This window comes from Odocoileus virginianus, chromosome 18, assembly GCF_023699985.2.
Source record: "Odocoileus virginianus isolate 20LAN1187 ecotype Illinois chromosome 18, Ovbor_1.2, whole genome shotgun sequence".
NCBI lineage: Eukaryota > Metazoa > Chordata > Mammalia > Artiodactyla > Cervidae > Odocoileus > Odocoileus virginianus.
This window is the reverse complement of record NC_069691.1, coordinates 21,020,504-21,039,519: the sequence shown is the minus strand read 5'-3', so window position 1 is coordinate 21,039,519 and position 19,016 is coordinate 21,020,504. Positions and strand designations below refer to the sequence as shown.

General features: G+C 36.3%; 1 protein-coding gene across 6 annotated transcripts in view; it reads left to right on the top strand.

Annotated features, from left to right (window-relative positions):
- GLIS3 (GLIS family zinc finger 3) overlaps positions 1-19,016 on the top strand; it is a 540,750-nt gene that overhangs the window by 417,542 nt on the left and 104,192 nt on the right. For 5 of the 6 annotated variants that reach the window (XM_070480424.1, XM_070480426.1, XM_070480423.1 and 2 more), the window contains 3 exons: positions 8,081-8,242; positions 11,793-11,918; positions 12,234-12,344. In XM_070480424.1, the coding sequence (XP_070336525.1) occupies positions 8,081-8,242; positions 11,793-11,918; positions 12,234-12,344 (399 nt within the window). The remainder of the gene's footprint in view (positions 1-8,080; positions 8,243-11,792; positions 11,919-12,233; positions 12,345-19,016) is intronic. The other variant, XM_070480425.1, reaches the window with a different exon arrangement.

Genomic DNA, 19,016 nt, shown 5'->3' with positions numbered 1-19,016 from the left:
AAATGCAAAAAATAACCCCTAAAATCCAAAAGATGATTTCTCCAACATTCTCCATTTCTCCAACATTTCTGCAACATTTCCTCACCTTTAGTCTATAGAAAATAGTTTGGGGGTGTTGGAGCAGGCTGGGTCAGATTCAAAATTTGTTCTGAGTGTATGACTATCTCCTGGAATGTAATATGAATGCAGGAAAGGCAGGATGGAGCCTGGTGATTCTTTTGTATCATCTGCACAGCCTATAAAGTGCTGAGTGAACAAGAAACTCAATATTCCCGGGTCTATTGGTATATAAACTGATGCTCAAAATTTTTTGTAAAACTGTTTTCTTTAATACAGAGTAGCAAAATATATGAAAGTTGCTTTTATATGTAGACTTTATATATACTTCATAGAAGTATTATGCTTTTGCAGATCCATGTGTATGGAATTAAGTGTGCCTAGATGGTGGTCAGAAACAGAGATACATGGAAAATGAAATAATTTGATTTCTTTTAGGTATATTTACACAGGGCCAGTTATATAGCCTTAAATATATTACTCTTCTGGCATGTAATCAAAGTGCATTTATTGAGGTCTGACTGTGAACCTCTGAAGGACAAATGCTCTAGTGGATATGTATTTGCAGATTGCATGAAATCAACACTAATAAACAACAATGAAATTCAGGCAACTTACTTATTCTTATGTTTAAACAACCCCCAAACAGCCAGTTTTTTTTATTGTTTACCCACTCATGGAATAATTATTTGCTTGAAATTGTAGTTTTCTGGCATTGTATTGACACAGCATGAATAATATATGATATTCCTTACATTTGTTGAATAACTGGAGACAGCCATATGATATATTTAAATATCAGTGTTGCAGTATGGAGTCTTCTTTTGCCAGTGGTGAATGTAATGCCCAGGATAAGGTTCCATTTGTCCCTAACTCCTTTCAATTTTTATAAACCAGACACGTGATAATTTCCATAAAAATTTAATATGGTTCAAATGTTGGCACAGAAGTAACATATTTCTCTCTACATTGTCATGTGGCTTCTCAAAAACATTTTTTCCATTTTCAATTTTTATGTTACACCCTCATTTATTTTGCCACCTCATTTAGAGTGCCCTTTTAAAAGTCAGCTGCTGCCCATGACCCAAAATGTTTAAAAAAAAAAAAAAAGAATTTTCTTAAACCAATAAGAAGCACATTCATACTGCCCATTTTGGTAACCTTTGTTTTATACAGATTTCTTAATCAAAACCAAAAAGCGCAACAAGCCAGGAAGTTGTATTTATGAGCTAGTTAATAGATTCATTTTGTACACTAGAATAACAAGGAAAAACATAGTAACTGGAATCTCTTTTTTACAGTTTAGGAAAACATTACAGAAAGGGTTTTATATTAATTCTACAAAATTTTAATAGTTCCAGAAAATCTGGATAAATGAGTACAGTGGGCCACTTCAGAATTCCAGGTAAGTGACATGCACTGAAGTCGTTGACTCATTGAGGCCGAAGTGTCAGAGTGTCTTCGCCATTCTGACTGCCCCTCCCAAAAGACTAAGAAACTTTGAAGAAAGGCTGTCTTAGGGAACGCCAGTGCAATCTGTTTAGATATTTGGAATCTTTGAAAAATCACTTTGGGGTACACTGATTTCCCTGAAGTTAAGAGAAATCTCAAATTAACTAGGGTAACCCTACCACAATTTTAAATAATTTTCCAATGAGGCCACTGTTCCTCTTGGTAGACCCTTCAAAATGTTATAAAATCAGATATTACTTTTAACCACCTAAAGGAAACATACAAACTCCTTTTCTATGAGTACATTTCTTCCATTATGGACAATAAGGTGATTAGATTAAAAACATGAGTAAAATCACTCATGTTTTCAAGTGAGAACCTGCGGAGACATCTCCTTCCTCTTTACAGAATTAGTAGTCTGAATGAAGCTTGGAGAGGGAAGAGCTCCATATTACTCAGTATAATAAATTCATGAACTACATACTTTTTTAAAGCCTCAAAACATTTGAATTTTTTTCTTCTCCCTTTATGTAACACTTTAGACAAACTGATGTGGTAAATATTAAGATTTGCTGGAGCATCCAGTTCTAATAAGATGCACTGGGAACAGAAACCACAGGGTGGCATGAGGCAAGCCATATGTCCAAATGAGAATAACACTGACGGAGAAGCAATATCAGATTGCTCCAGTGTGCTTCTGCAGTCTTTCTGTTTTGATTTCTTGTGCTTTTTTTTTTTCTTCTTGACTTTTCTTCTGCTTGTCTGCCCCTAGACAACACTCTCTGTTCTCTTCTCAACCTAAGTTTAACAATTAGATTTCACTCTTCCACACTTCTGTGGATGAAGCGACAATAGTTTGGTTCATCAAAAGCAAGTCTTTTTATTCTTACTCTAGTTCCTTGTTTGTCTCTTTTTTCTTTAAATCCCATTTAAATCCCATTAAACTGTACATTTTCAACCTGAAAGTACTTTAATAAGCCCTAGAACCTTACTTTTCAAATTGGAATCTTTGAACACTCAACATTTAAAAATATGACATAGGAGGTAGTTAGAAATGCAGAATCTCAGGCCCTACTCTCTATCTACTGAATCAAATCTGTATTTTAATACTGACAACATGCCAAGTGACTCATGAGCACATAAAGATGGCCAGCACTGTCCTGGAAGAAAGCTGTTGAATCTCAGCTAAACACTAGAGTCAGATTTCTCACCTCTTGTCATGAGTGTGAGGTGGCTCTGGGCCCTCAGCTGTGCCTTTGTCCCCCTCTTTCAGAGTCACGGAAGAGGCCATCTTTTACCTATACCTTTTGCAGGTATGTCCATGATTCAAGTAGACTTGAACTCTTGGGCTTATTGTGGAAGTCACCTTGACTATGTCCACAGCGTGATAAATATTTTCTGACCTTTCCACCAATGGCTTTCATCTCTGTTGTCTTTGGGCTGTACATGGAAGATGTAAACGAGCATATAATTCATCGTAAGTCCCCAACTCTGCACAGCATATCACAGCTCAGCCATCACTAATAGGAATAATTGGTCTTGACTGATGAAATTGTAAAAGCTTATACCTCCAAGGGTCGTAAACACGGAGACTTAATTGAAATCAAATGTATATTTTTAAAAGGCACGTCCAGCATTATAGACTCCTTTCTGTTTTGGTTTTGTTGACACTAGTGATGGTAGAGAAACCTGATCAGGAAAGGTTTGCTATTATTACCGCTTTGAATATGAACTTGTGCTTCTCAACGCTATAAATTGCTGATTAGGGGAAGGAGTAATATTCTACTTGATTACTGGTTACACATATGGAATAAATCCTATTTTAATGGTGTCTAATGAGTCTTTCATTTTCAAAACCTTACACAAAAGCCTCTAATAGAAAGGGAAAGTAATATTTCAAAGGTCATCTTAATGCCACTTAATGTCAACAATCTGTAATCAAGCCAATATATATAGATGGTGATTACAGTCCAGTTGTGATCCTTTAAATATGAAATAATCTTCTAAATTAACAAAGTGGTGCAAGCTGTTTCTCTGGATTTGAGGCAACTTATACTTCTTAATTAAGGCTTGTTCCTTGAAAACAGCCTCAGAGTTAAAGAGATTTTTCTCAGAGTAAGGCTTCATGCAGTGCCGTATTTTCAAACCCGTGAGATTTAAAGTTCTGTCACTTCATGCATTGTTCTTGTATGTGTCTGTAGTCACTGAAATGTGCAATTGGAAAATAATGGCTCCCCTTCACTGCTTTTTCTCAACAGCAGAATGTAATAGGCACTAGAAACATGGGATGTTTTGTTGGTCAAGAGGTCACTGAGGGAATTTTTAGGCATGCCTATTTCAGAACTAGAATCTGCTTGGCAACAGATTAAATAGTTAAGAGCTTAAAGAATCTCTAGTATGAGACTGGCATTCTGGAATATTGTCTCATTTGCAGTGCATATGGAGATAACCTGCTTTATCCTGGGATGGAGATGTTTCTTTTCAGTCCAGGGCTGCTGCAAGCCCATATCACTCTTGCCCCAACTAGAAACGAGTGAATTCTGCAAGACATTTTGCTTCTGTCAGGAGATTGTCTTGAGAACATAAACAGTGATTACAATGTGAATTTCATTCCAAACTCACAGGCACACCATAGCATCAGAATCTCCTAGAGGGCTCCTTAACACTCAGAGGTCTGGGCCTGCACCCCCCCCCCCCCCCCGGTTTCTGTTCTGTAAGTCTGGAGTTGGGCTAGAGAATTTGTCTTTCTCACAGGCTCCCAAGGGTGTGACAATGCTTCCGATCCACACAATGTATCTTTGAGAATCATTGCTCATGCCTCATCAGTATATGACCTTCCCAGCCACATGTAATGATCTTGATTCCATATTCCCTTGAGTGAAATGTGAGTCTTAATCCTTTTGTTTCTCTCACTGTCTATCACATAGTGCCCTGCTCCCAGGGCTTACTCAGTGATTGTCGGGGAGGAAAATAAGAATGCTATTTAGATAAAATTACCCATGGGTACCAGACCCTTTCCCACCACCACTCCCTGAAACATTACCATTTGTTTTCTTTGTCCTTCTCTTTGTTCTGCTTTCCCTCCTTCTGCTACTCCCTTGGATTCTGAGAGTTTGTTTGTTGTTTTTCTCTAATCTTTCTGTATTTGGCCTGTGTTTGAAGAACAGGCAATCTCAGGCCTGATGATCCATCTCTGTGTCACTGGGCCTTAGATTCCTGGCTCCACAGCCAGTCCAGGGAGGAGATATCCAGTGACTAAGATATTGGCCAGTCTTTGTGAAGGAGTTGGTTCATGGCAATGACACAAGCAATCAGGTGACAATTTGGACCTTAGATCTCAGGACAGACTTTGCACTTCAGGAATCTTGATGAGAAATTATGTAGCCAAATTCAAGGAAATTCTCCTGGGGTTCCTGCTTTCCTTTACATTTAGATGTTTCTTTACAAGGTAAGACTCATTAAAGATTTTGAAAACCTGAAAAAATGTAAGTAGAAAACAAGGCAACCATTTACTCAGATACCCAGAACATCCAGTTTAGGTGTATTTTGTAACAGTCTTGTATAGTTCTACCAAAATATTAGTTTATTTTTAATGTATTTGCATTTAATTGAACTTACAATCTTAGGGTAAAATTGCCTGAGGGAGAGGAAATACTTGTTTGAATTACAGGTTTATTTCCATCATGAATGGTACTGAATCCACAAAATTGTTTGCTTTCACGTTTCATCCAGATACCCTTAGAGAAATGAACGGGTCCTATTTTTTCTTCTTGTAGAATTGTTAGTGTGGTAAGTTCAATCAGATGTTATTCTTTGCATACTCTTGTGATGGGTTGGGTGTTAGGCCCCTCATGGAGCCATTTATCGGTTCTTCAGCACTTCATTTTATTGGTTTGGGTGGGGTTCATGGGTTCTTCTCAGTGAATTTCTTCAATAAGAGCAAATGGGTGATGTTTTTATGAGCCCCCAGTACATGGGGTTGCCTTGCTCTAGCCTTTATTCATTCAACTCAGTGGGATCAAATCACTTCACTCCTTAATCTTTTCTCCTGAAAGTAGTATAATGCCTGTACACATACCACAAAGACTTTTGTCTTCTGGACTTCACTGTTACAGAGGAAACATTTGAGATCAGCTGGATTTGCATGATTTTACTGATAATCTTTTTGTTGCCACTTTCAATCTGGGTGCTCATGTTTTCCTCCATCCTGCTATTTTTTAAAAAATGGTCAGGATGTTATGAGATATAGTTCATTTTTCACTGATTTGCTTGTAATGCAGCAAGCTCTTTGGTTTGATCATTGTTTCTGTTAACAATAATACTAGCAATTTTCTGACTTTGAACATTTACATGGACATTTAACTAGAGAGACCTTGGGAATGCTAGTCTACATTTAGTATACATCTGATGAAGTAGGCAGTTGGAAATAGTTCTGGGGCATCTTTGGGATCCCGTCTAATCATTGTGTGGTAGATCCAAGGGTCTTATTTTTCTGGTGCTCACAGAAATCTCATTAAGCTATTCTAAAATGATTCTCCACTCCAGTGTTGGTGCTGAGACAGTGCAGGCTTTTCTCTGATCAAGATCTCGGGTGACTGTAGAAGATAGTGGATGTTGGGGCCTACTTGAATCTGGGTATGCACCCCTATAAAATGATGCCCACCCTGCAAAACAACCTTCCTAGGAACTGGGCTACAGGCTTGTAGCCCATAAGCTCATTTTAGAACTAAGTGTGGTCTATCAGGTGATTCCAAGACAAACTGAGTTACACGGAAGTATACACTGAGTTGTCATTCAGAGTGAACCTTAAAAACAGAGGTTTGGTTGGCAGGGGTCTCTTAGCCATGAGGGGGTTACTTTTGAGCCCTTTGATTCTCAAACATGAGAACCACTTGAAAACCTGCAGAAACAAACATTTAACTCCTCTCCCTCTAGCGATGTAACATTATATGCCTTTCATTCTGTTGAAAAGTAGTTGGCTTTGTCAGCAATCATCTTCTGTTCAGGCTAAATTTACTTTTATGTGAAATAGAAATCAGGAAAACACTAGAATTATTTTAAGCAAAATATCAAAATTGAAATAAACCAACATATGTCTGTGAAACATGTATAACTCTCAATCAAAAATAAGTGCAACTTTCATAAATTTCTTAAAATATTCTAGCATGCAAAATCTAGACAACTTATTTAAATAGATGGTGTTGTGACATGTTTAATTATTCTTCCTCCTTTGTTCATCCTCTACTTAAAGGTGAAAATTGAAATAACCAAAACCTGACCCAACTCTGGGTCACCCCTTAATGAATAATGTTCTAATCTGTTTTATTGATAAAAAGTAAGGGAATTGAGGAATTTTATAACATTTCTTGCAGTAAGTTTAAGTTATACCTGCTAATTTTTAATGTAAACCATTTTCAATTTAACATTCTTTACTTCTGTTCCCCTTACCACCCCTACATTCCTCTCTAAGATGTAATGCTTCTTAATTGCATTAAACATATTATGTTTTGTTCTTGTAGTTTTTAAATTGCAGTTTTCCTTGCACTGGGAACTCTAATGGCATCAAAATTGCTGAAGGGGCATATATATTTCAGGGCTTAGCACCAAAGAGAGAATTAAAGGATAAACACCCATCTCACATTTATGCTTCATATGTAGGCATTCTCTAACATGTTTTCTGTTATACTGTCCCTTCAAGGATTGAAATCACTTTGACCCTCTAATAGTAGCTGATATTTTGCACACAGAAGACAATAAGTAAATGTTACCATCAGTAAGTATTACTGACAAACCAATGAAACAGTTCTTAAGATCTTCAACTTTCCATTTATAATTCTTCTCTTCAAGAATCAGATAAAAAAAGTTTCTTTAAAAATAGACATAAATAAAACTATAACTTTATTTGGAATATGATTTAGTACTAGATGGATTGTCTTCTTGTTCCTTTTTAAAAGCATGTTAAAAACTTTATCTCATTAGGCTTGGCATCACCCTATATATTAAAAAGGTCACTCTTGGAAGTTGAAAACTACTTAAGGTAGAATTAAGAAAGCTTATTATCATAATGAGTCAGCAGACACATGTCCTTTTCATCTCTAACTCTTGGGTCTTCAGTTTACTTTTTTCCCTCAAACATCGCTCTGATTCTTTTGCTGTTGTTAGTTTATTAGTTGCAAGAAGTTTCTTCCTTCCCGATTCCTTCAATTTAGACCAATTTGGAAATGGAAAAGTGTGTTAATTTTTTAACAAATCTTTAAGACATGCTTTACTGTATTTTTATTAACCAAGCCAGATGGCTCACAGCAAATTTTCTCTGACATAAGTAATCACAAAAATCAGTTTGGGACACAAATCTGGTATGGAAAGTCGCAAGTATATTCAGGAGAAAAATGCAGTTCACACAAACATATGGATATTTTTAGAAGTAATACTGTTACTATTTAGATTTCATCTTATTTTATTTTTTTGCTATAGGCTAAGAACAAACTAAGGACATTTATTTTTCCTGTCCCCCACAACCCCAAACATTCAAGGTCCTTCTCAGCAACCCAAAATTATTTTCTTTTTGCAGTTTGAAGGTTGCAAGAAGGCCTTTTCGAGGCTTGAAAACCTCAAGATTCATTTGCGGAGCCACACAGGCGAGAAGCCGTATTTGTGCCAGCATCCGGGCTGTCAGAAGGCGTTCAGTAACTCCAGTGACCGCGCCAAGCACCAGAGGACGCATCTGGACACTGTAAGAGTGGCAGGAGCTTTCCAACTTCCAGCCTCAGGCCCGGTGGAGGAAGTGCCCATTTGATAGTGGGGTGGTGAAGGTGTTTGCTTTATGACCTGCAGGTTACAGGGACAATGCCAAGGGCAGCAGTGAAGCCTGGTAAAGAGCCAGAAGGGGCCCTGTTGGTTCTTTCTTTTCCTTTTTCTATAGTAAGAAGTTATCCTAAATATTACAGCTGCCTGGGACAAAATGGTTCGTATATAAAGCAGAGGCACTTTGGGGGCTGTTATATAGCAGATTTTGGTACAGAGAATGACTGCTAGAGATTGGACCTTAAAATAAATATTTAGATATCGAGATATACTAAGATAGGTAAGATACTCTATTGCTAGAAACAGGAAGCACTTTTTTTTCTTATTTTGATTCTTTTTTTCTTGACATAAAAACGTTGAGACTGGCATGCTTTTTGAAAGTGAATCTGGCCTTTTGCTTTAGAAACCACCTGGTATTTTCACCTTCAAGTGATCTAAAAAGAATCTGCAAATCTTTCCCAAGGGTCCTGTTTCATCACTCTTCCTACGTGTTAACAGCCACATATCCACTGACATACAACCTATGAGAACAATTTATTTTCATTATTATGCCTTAATTCTCTTAGTGCTGAAACACTGTGTTCACTTGCTAATGCCCTTTCCATGACTCGGTCTTTTGTTTTCTCAATTATGTTGATCGTACTCCTTTGCATTTCTCAGGTTTTGGTGCCATTTTTTTTACATGAGGCTAGGTGGACTATATGTAATTTTAGTTCACTTAACAAAACCATCAGGGTAAATGTCTTATACACATCACAGATCTTTTATCCCACATTCTTGTAAGTAATGTATTCATGACAGTATTTTTTCAGTGTTAACATTCTGATGTCTATTATTAAACTACTTCAGAATTTGAATTTTGAAAAGATACTGTTATTTCTACACACCTTCTCATACATATTTAAGATTCTTCTGATGTTATAGCTGACATATTTATTAAATTTTATATTAGTCGCTATTAGTCATATTGATAGCAGTCATTTTAGCTATATGTCACATAACCTTTCTAAACAGAATTATATCCTAATATACATAATGTGATGGTTAGCCTAGTAAACATCTGAAATATAATTAGAGTAATGTGGCTGTAAGATGGACCCTTTCTGATCTAGCTGAATTGAATTCAATGAATTTAGGACCAACAGAATGGAATATTAAATGAATAAATTTGGTGAATAGCAGTATTTTTTAAAAGTAGAAATAGGAAAGAGAATGAATTATGGTTAAATACCCTATTTTGTATGTCTAAAATGGTCTTGGTAGAATCTTATAAATTTTACAATTTGTCATTAAACTTTATCATGGAAGAATGAACATTCATGAGACAAGATTGTCTTGAGAAATTGCTTCTACTCGAGCTAGTTATCTGGAGTTTGAAAGAACTATTGTGAGGCTAAGTGTTATGGTTCTACAATACCCTTCTTTGCTTGGAGCTAATTTTAGCTAATCAAACCAAGAGCATTTTCTAAAGTCATTTTGAATTTAAAAAATCCCTTTGGAAAACTTTTGAGAAAAACTACCTAAGATAATAATTTCATGATTCAGTTCAATGCAGTAGCTTTTAAAACTTAACTGTTTTTTAAGTATTTCTCCATTAAATCTTTTAAAACCATGATTTTTTTCTCTGAAATCCAAACTACCTTTTGTTGCTTAAAGAATTTACTATTAAAATTTAGATCCACATTCCCTTTCATTAAATACTCCTTATGCTAATAACTCCTTATGTTAACAATACTATCAGAATTTTAGATAAAGTATCTTACCTCAATTAAATGGATTCTTTACTTCTAGGAAAATGATTTGCCCATAAAGATGACTGAGTCCATAATTCTAACCCTGGAAAGTGTTATTAAATCATTCCTCTATTAACATCTTAATGTCTAAACAGGGGGAATGATTTTATAGTATAAATGGAAAATAATGAAGAATATAGTTTGATGAAGTGTAACATGCCATTTAAAGTTTAGGTAATGTGAGTTAAAATGACCAGTACACTTGTACCACTTAGACCAGTCCCTGGCATTGCTGTTTTGGCACACTGATCCCAGGGGAGAGAGTGAAAGCTAGATGGGGAGGAATGGTCAGTATTCAAGCCTTTTTCAAGAGTATCTCAAAATCAAATCCAAAATGACATTAACCATTTCTTATCTTTCCAACCCAAGTAATGGTGACTATTGTAATAATAATGGCATCAATTTATATAATGCGTTAATATTCCCCCCAATTTTTATTTACAGCATCTCTAATGCAAAATATGAACTTATGTGGTCATGTTATGACTGCCAGTAAAGATGCTGGCTTATTTCCCCCCAGGCAGGAAAGGGAAGACTAGGGAAAAAAGCTGTGTGAACCCAGAAAAGATTCCCAGGTTAAAGAAAACCTTTGTTTACCCAATGGAAACTTCCTTGGCAGATGACTTCAGCCTGTAATTGGCTCATCCTTTTGCAGAAACTGTGACTTATGAGAGGCTGGTTCATCCATTGTTCATTGTTAGATCCCTGACATGTGATACAACATCTAGCACATTATGGAAGCGAAAGAGCTGCTGGGTGATTCATTCATTCAATCAGTCAGTCAGTCAATGAACAAACACACCAGATAATCAAACTTGGAACTCAAATTAGGACTGTCAAACTAAATGATACATTCATGACTTCATCTTGTTCTTGGAATAAAAATTAGCAACAATAGCAATAAAAAAGTGAAACACATATATGGTTTTTAGAAAGCAAGTAATGTAATTCACACAAATGTTGACCTGCAAAATGACAAGCAAGTGCATGAAAACAGGAACAAAATATAAATACTAAGGAAAACAACCTGAATTTTGGGGGGAGTGGGGTTGGTCGATAGAATAGCATGTTTCTAAAGTGAGATTTCTATTGTAGAGACAGTTTCAGTTCTCTTCCTCACATTTCACCTCATGCAGGCACAAATTTAATATCTCACCAGATGAGGTACTAAGTAGATGAGTGACAGTTAATACATCTTATAAATGCAGTTAATCTTGTAGGTTTTTTTTTTTTTCAGTTCTTATGATAAGAAAGTTTTTATTTATTCTACAGTGTAAAAGTCACATTCTCAAACCTTGGGTTTGAATTTAGTTGTTACAGTAGGAATAGTTGCTAAAATTTGAATCAATGTGTAATGCTCTCATCCAGTCATTCCTAATTATCATGTACCAATCACCAGGGTCATAAAAATAAAAAAGATTCTAGATTCTGTCTTGGGCTCCACGCCTTACATCTCTCAGGCGCATGGGAGGATTGGAGTGGCCAGAACTTGTTTTCTTTCTCATCGTGCTCAGCCAAGAACTTATTCACCTAATGCAGGCTTAACAGCAGGACTCCCCTGCAACTAATAATATTAATGTTTCTTTGGCTGATTTTTCATGTGTCTGTTGTTTGAAACCTGCTGTCTTCTACTTACTTTCCACTAATTTTCCCTTTTAATTCTCTCCCTCTCTCTTTCTGAATCAGGTTTCTTCTGAAACATTACCAGTCTTTTCTGGACTTTTCTACAGCTTCTTTATACCTGAACTCTTAAAGAATATGTGTTTCCTAATTTCTGACAGTACCAGAGATTGTTTTCAGGGGAACATAATTGTAAGTATGACTGGAGATACTAATAATTTTCATGTTGAAAAATGCCACAGGAGGTTTCGTGGCAAGAGGGCATTCTGTAGCAGTCTCTTAAAAACCTTCAAAGATAAGCCATCTCTTTGTTTCTTGAAAGTTTATTCTTCTCTTTGCCTTGATGCAAACTTACTGGGCTTTCTAATTAAAATGCATGAGTATCACATAGCAATTCACATCAATCGGTTGGCAACAGTTCATGCTCTGAAGTCAATAGTCTTTGAGTAAATCTTTCTCAGTTACCTTTATGATTTAACCACAGCTCTTTCTTTCTTTCTTATTTAGAAACCTTATGCTTGTCAAATTCCGGGATGCACCAAACGCTACACAGATCCAAGTTCCTTAAGAAAGCATGTGAAGGCACATTCTTCCAAAGATCAGCAAGCAAGGAAAAAGGTAATTTTAAATGAAAATTTATCCAGCCAGGAAAAGCACATTTAAATTCCTCTTGCAGTACTGGGAGCTTCTGTGGGACATTGGTAATCCTAATGCTTCTCAAAGTGTAACATATTTTTGACTCTGAGTAGAGAAGTCTTTAATGAAGTAGTAGCAAGGCTGTGATTTTCATAACTGATGTAATCAGATATGAATTTCTGGAGAGGATTTGTATAATAGAAGTTGATGAAATTAGTGAAAGTCACCAAAACTGGAAAGTAACAAAATTAAGTTCAAATAGTTAAATAAAATTGAATTGGGAAAACAACACAACAAATATTCTTTCTGGTGATAAGTGCTTAATAAATAGCAATAAAAAACATAAAATATCAATTGGCTAAAATTTATTAGCTCTGGCGAAGATGGTAGGATGAGTATGTATAGAGCATTGTTCCCTTTAAGCTTAGAAAAAACACGTTTCTTAATAGGTACTATATATGAAAGTCTGAGGAAGAAATTGAACCTAAAATCACTTTTGACATCATTGAGGGCTTAGTGCATCTCTCAGAGTTCTTAGAAACTGTAGTATCTCTCAGATTTGGAAGAAATGCTAAAGATCAACCTGCCAACCCACCTGATTTGTCCTCCTGACTTCATAAGATCCCCAGCAAGTGGTTGACAATACTGTTCTTAACATCTTGGGAAACAAAGAGCTTACTACTTTTCAAGGCATTTTCTAATACCAGACTTTGTAAATTTTTGGACCAAAAAGTATGTTCCGATTATGGCAGAAAATATGTTGACCTGACCTTGGTTTTTCACTTGTGTTTAGATGGGTACCTCATTCATTTAAGAGCCCTTCATAACAAATTTAAGGGAAGTTTAAGACTAAACTTATTTCAAGTGACTGAACACTGTTGTTGTTCAGTTGCTAAGTCATGTCTTACTCTCTGTGATCCCATGAAGCTCAACCGGGCTTCCCTGTCCTTCACTGTCTCCTGGAGTTTGCTCAGACTCATGTCCATTGAGTCAGTGATGCCTGTGATCTCCTATGGTTTTATTAAACCCTATGGCATGGTTTTCAGGTCACTGTGGCTTCTAGCTAGCCAGAATATTTCATTCTTTTATGATTTATAGGGATTTAGTGCTTTTATTTTGGGATATGCTCCATAACCTTTTTGTTACTTGAGCTTTTTCTTCCTTAGGATGTGTTAGCACAATGCCAGTTGAGGGCTCATATATGGAAATAATTTGACCTCTCCACTATGAGTTAAAAAAATGTCCAGTTAGAAAAATTTGATAAAAGTTCTTTTTTAAAATAGATATTCTTAATGGCATACAAGCCCACTCTTATAAGTCAGTTGTTAAAATTATTCATTTTTCCTCTATAAATATAGTTGAAAATGAAAGTGTTAGTCACTCAGTCATGTCTGACTCTTTGTGACCCCATGGACTGTAACCCACCAGGCTCTCTGTCCATGGAATTCTCCAGGCAAGATACTGGAGTACGTAGCCATTCCCTTCTCCAGGGGATCTTCCAGTCCCAGGGATCTAACCATTGTCTTCTGCATTGCAGGCAGATTCTTTACTGTCTGAACCAGTAGAAAAGCCCACATAAGTATAGTTAAATCTCTTTAATTGGAATCCCAGTCAACTGATAATAGATGATCATTATCAACATATCATAATAGATGATCATTCAACATGGATTGGAATATATTCCTGTATTTTAAAACAGCAAAGGAATTAACTGAATTAATAATAAAAATAAAGTTGTAAGAAGGATGTTTAATATTCTTAAAATAACACTCCGTTGTCACAATGACATACTGTTAATTGTTTAGGAGGACATTATCCATGTGTATCTTGTAAACTTGAAATAATAAGTTGTGTTTCTTAAAAAATCCTCTTGCTGAATTTCTTCCCCCTAAATCTGACTATTCTCTACTTCCAAGTTGTCCCAAATGTATGAGGCTTTGCTGTATTAGCAAATTTGTTATGAGATTGAAGAGCACCTTCATAGAGAATAACAACTGTGGACTTGACAGAATGTAAGTCTCACACGCCGACAGATAAGCAGTAATATGATATTCAACCCAAGAGAGTAACCTAGGTTGACAGTAGGTATGAAAACATAATGTGATATTTTTGGAAATTATTAATAGCTTATATTGCTCAGACACAGAGTATTTCAGCTTCTTTGTAAGGGAAGAGTAGTTATGATTCTGCGAAAGATGTTTGAAGCACTAATTTAAAGAAGATAATCAGATCTTAAGAGTATAAATTTATAAACAGTTTTTAAGAACCTTTAATAGACAATCTGGATAAAAGGATATTCTTTCAAGGGGCAGAATTACAATCTAATGTCAAATATTACAATATTCTCTTAATTTTGTCTTATGTAAAATGAGGTATTGTCACTCCAATGATTCAGCTTTTGTTGTTCACTCTTTCCTGCAAGTGACTGAATTGAATTTGGCTGACTTTATTTGCTTAGTCCTTAGTGACAAGTTTACCGTGTTTACTTTCCAAATTTTAACCTGGCCTTTTAATCTGAAGATTTTAAAAATCCTATGTGGATCTTTGATGGACTAATTCATGGAAATTAAAATGATGAAAGTTGCGCTATCCAATAAAAAGAGGTAATGTCACTCCCAGGAAAAGCAGTGCTAATAAACCTGAAATCAGTCAATCCACATTTTCAAACCTTGCGCCGTTGTATTGGTGTGTAGTATTTACATGGTAGAATGTTACTAGACCTCAGAGAGATTCTAATTACTAACTCACATCAGGGCTTGGTATTTGGAATATTTCCTGGCAGCAATGATTTAAAAAAGTAAGAAACAATAACCCTTTTAAAGCAGAATTAAGATTATTTACGACTTTAATTAAAAATTGAAAATTGGCATTATTTCAAAAAGCCTTTACAAAAATGTGAATTCATCAAAAATAACCATAAAAATTCCAAGGTGATAAAGGCACAGTGGAGTAATGGTCCCAGCCCTAGGGAATTGTTTTGTTGAAAAGAATAAAACTCTTTTCTGTCACACCCTGTTAGTCATGGACTCCTTTAATATACCCTGCCTGCCTGCCTGCCTCTAATCCTCTTTTCAACCTCCCCCTGGACACTAAATGACATTATTTTGGTCTTAACATGGCTGGCTTTATGAAGCCTTTCTCTGAAATCATGGCCAGTGACAAGCCACCCTCACCCGTAAGACAAATGTTTATTAGGAGGAGTAGAGATCTTGTAAGTGATGCCCTGGTTATGGGCATGGGGCCCTTTCCCACACCTGTTGGATCCTACTGAAAACCAAAAACCTGAAAACTCAGCTAAATATTATTCAAGCTGTGAAAACAAAGGAAAAAGAAAAAAAAAAAAAAAACCTCTTCTGCAAAAGAATTGGGATAATTTGGCTCATTGCATGCAGAGTAACTTTTCTCTTTGTCTGATGTGTGCACACCCACACATCCCATCAGCTGATGTACAGACTTCTTCCATAGAATGTGCTTTGCAGATCTTGAGTCCATTAAATAGAGAGCTACACAGATAAATGAGTAGCAAAATACTCAAGTCACCAGCTATGATCTCCAGTGAGAATAGAATTCAGTCTACAGAGCAGAAGGCAGAATCTGTCCTTCAATTTTGTCTGATAATGAGTGGGGAAATAAGAAAAAACTAAAGCAATAAGCCACTTGAAATTTTCCTCAAGGCTGTGAGCTTTGTTAGAAATTTTCAGCTATACCTTGCAAGTGCCATGAGCAGGGAGGTTTCCTTCAATTCTGGCCTGCTATCCAAACGGACTTTTAAAAAGTGAATGGAAAGAATACTGGGCCAAAAGTTAGAGATGACGTGAATCCTTTGTCCATTTCACAGTTCCACAAAGATTCCAAACTTTGGGTGTGATTTATTAAATGTTTGTTAAACATTCACCTTTGACCCACTGTAGTTAACTTTCACTTTTGTGACCTCAGCATGGGCTGTTTGAAACCAAGCAAGTGTAGCCTTTGAAGTGTATGTGAATGCAACATGTATATGTATTTTCTACTTAGAGAGCAGCTCTATATAGCTTTCTGGCTAAAATAGAATTGCTTATTTAATGCAACTCTCTTCATGTAGAACTGGTGATACTCTGGAATCTGTTCAGAGCCACCAGCACCCCATATATACTCAAAACTATAAACAATTTCATTAAATACAACATAGGCTCACTTTGTTTTGTGCACTTGTTGAAATCTTCAAAAAGCTATGTGGAAAAAATACACTTTCCCCTAAATGAAAGCATGTATAAAAGAGTTAGTGGGACTTACTTTTTCTATCATCATCTACATGGCATATGGAATATACAGATGAAGTACACAGTCAGAGGTCCTCCCAGATTTTGACAGTCTTTTTTCCTTCATCCTTCCCCCTCCTTCCTTCCTTCCTCCTTCCTTCCATTTTTTTCCTGCTCAGGAATAAATTAAGAATCTCTCTAACTCTCAGTGGAATGTCAGTCATGGACACATATTATAGACATAACATTTCAAGATGAACTGGTGGCTTCTCTGCTTCCACTCACATTTAGGAAATCATATTGGAATTTGAGTAAAACTGATGTTATTACAGCGATGACATTAAAATGGCACTACCGTGTGTGTGTGTGTGTGTGTGTGTGTGTGTGTGTGTGTGAGTGTCACTTATTAACTTTTCTACTTAACAGTTGTTGCTGACAGATTACTTACATTACACCTCAAAATGATGGTGAGACATACTACCTGCCTGAATGTCCTGATGTCTCGGTTGAGGGTAACAGATTTCAAGAAAGGCACTAGGTATGCTTTTGTAAAATAAACAATTTCAGTTCAGAATAGTGATGCTAACTAATAATTAAATGTAAATGAAAAAGAAAGTCAAGGTAACCCCAGTTGATAATACTGATTTGGAGTTGAAACCAGTTGCCTGGAGGCTTCTTTGTGAAGCAGATCCAATATGAAACCAGCTGTGCTTTTGAGAACATTTTAATGCTACATGGTGACTGGAGCCAATGAAAAGGAATTGAGAATTCCCATTTGGTGGTGGAAGGTGGAAGGGTAGAGATGGTTGTCCATGAGAGTAAATAGATAGTTAGAAAAATATTCTGTTCCTTTCTGGAGAGATCAGAGAAACTGTCTTCAGCCTTGTGAATACAGAAAAATAAATACTCGCATCTCTGAGCCTAGCCCAGTGTCTTTTTTTTATCCCTTAAAGCAGTGTTTCCCAAAGTGTGTTCTCTAGAACACAATCTACAGAATTTTATCTGGTAATTCTTTTAGAAAGATTTTTTGTTATCATATAAACTTGGGAAATAATATTCAATGATTTCCCTCTTGTAAGAGTTCTCAGAGCCTTAGATCCAGCAATATTCCAGAGGGAAACTAACATTAATTCGATTGATTTAATTCAGTATTACTTGGCCAACAAAACAATCTTCCTTTTCCTCTAGAACATCTTATCAAACTACTCTTCTGTAAATTAGTTGAGAAATACATCCTCAAGTAATTTATTCCATTCAACAAATATTTATTAAGCACCTACTGTGTGTCAGGCATTGGATTAGACCCATGAATGCAAGTGTGCATAAGACAGATATATTCTTTGTCCTCATAGAGCCAAACTATCTTGATGAAATCCAGCAATAATAATAAAGATGAACAAAAAATAACATAAATGTAGGCAAGGAAGCAGTGAGGAAGTTGACATGGAGGTAAAAGAGGGGGAACTGTTGAGATGAGATGGTCAGAAACACATTCAAATGACCACTTTAGAAATGAAAAAACTGTATTGCCTGCAAAAAATTTTAAAGCTCTGCTTAAGTTGAAATATTGTACCTTTCTGTTTGAGCTTCTTTTAAAAGATTCTACTGCTGAGAACATAGCAGTAGATGTCAGAATCATCTTACTTTGTTGTAGTTAAACTTTTTGGCAGCCTTTCCTCAGTCGGCATTAGAGGAACTGGATGCTAGACAGTGAAAAGCATTACTTGTATCTCCCACCTGAAAAAATGACTCAGAGAGGCAGCATTTCGGTCCACAGGGTTGCAAAGAGCTGGACATGACTAAAGCAACTGGGCATGCACGGACATGCACTAGCAGTCAGCATAAGTAGCAAGTGAGACCCTGCATCAGCTCTGGGATTTAAAAACAGGTGAGAGCTAAACTTGCCCTCCTGAAGATTACATTCCAGTGAGAGATACAAGGAGACACGTGCTCTGTGCAGTAGCAGAAATGCTGTGAATAAAGTCACACAGAGAGTGCTTCTGGAACATGGTATCTGGGAGTTCCTTTGTGACTGATAGGCACTCTTAAGGAGTGAAGTTTTAGTCTCTCTTATTTGAAAGAAATAGGCAGATCTATAGAGTTCTACATTGTTCTTGATTTTATCACAATTCTTTGTCATGTGTGGCACAGTAGTTTTTGTTCTATTCCCCTTGAAAATTCTTAATTAGAACCAAAAAATTAGGAGTGTGTGGCAGAGCTCTGGCCAACTATGAGGGCCTTATGGCAGGTGCCTTAGTGAGCAAGTCAGGCTGTACAATGCCTAGCACAGCCACCTTATAGAGATGGTTCCTAGATAATTGCTTTTTTTGATTGATTGACAGAACCCTTCCAAACTTCTCCTTTCCTTTCTCTTATTAGATCCTGAGGATCCTTAATCAACATGAATTCATAATAA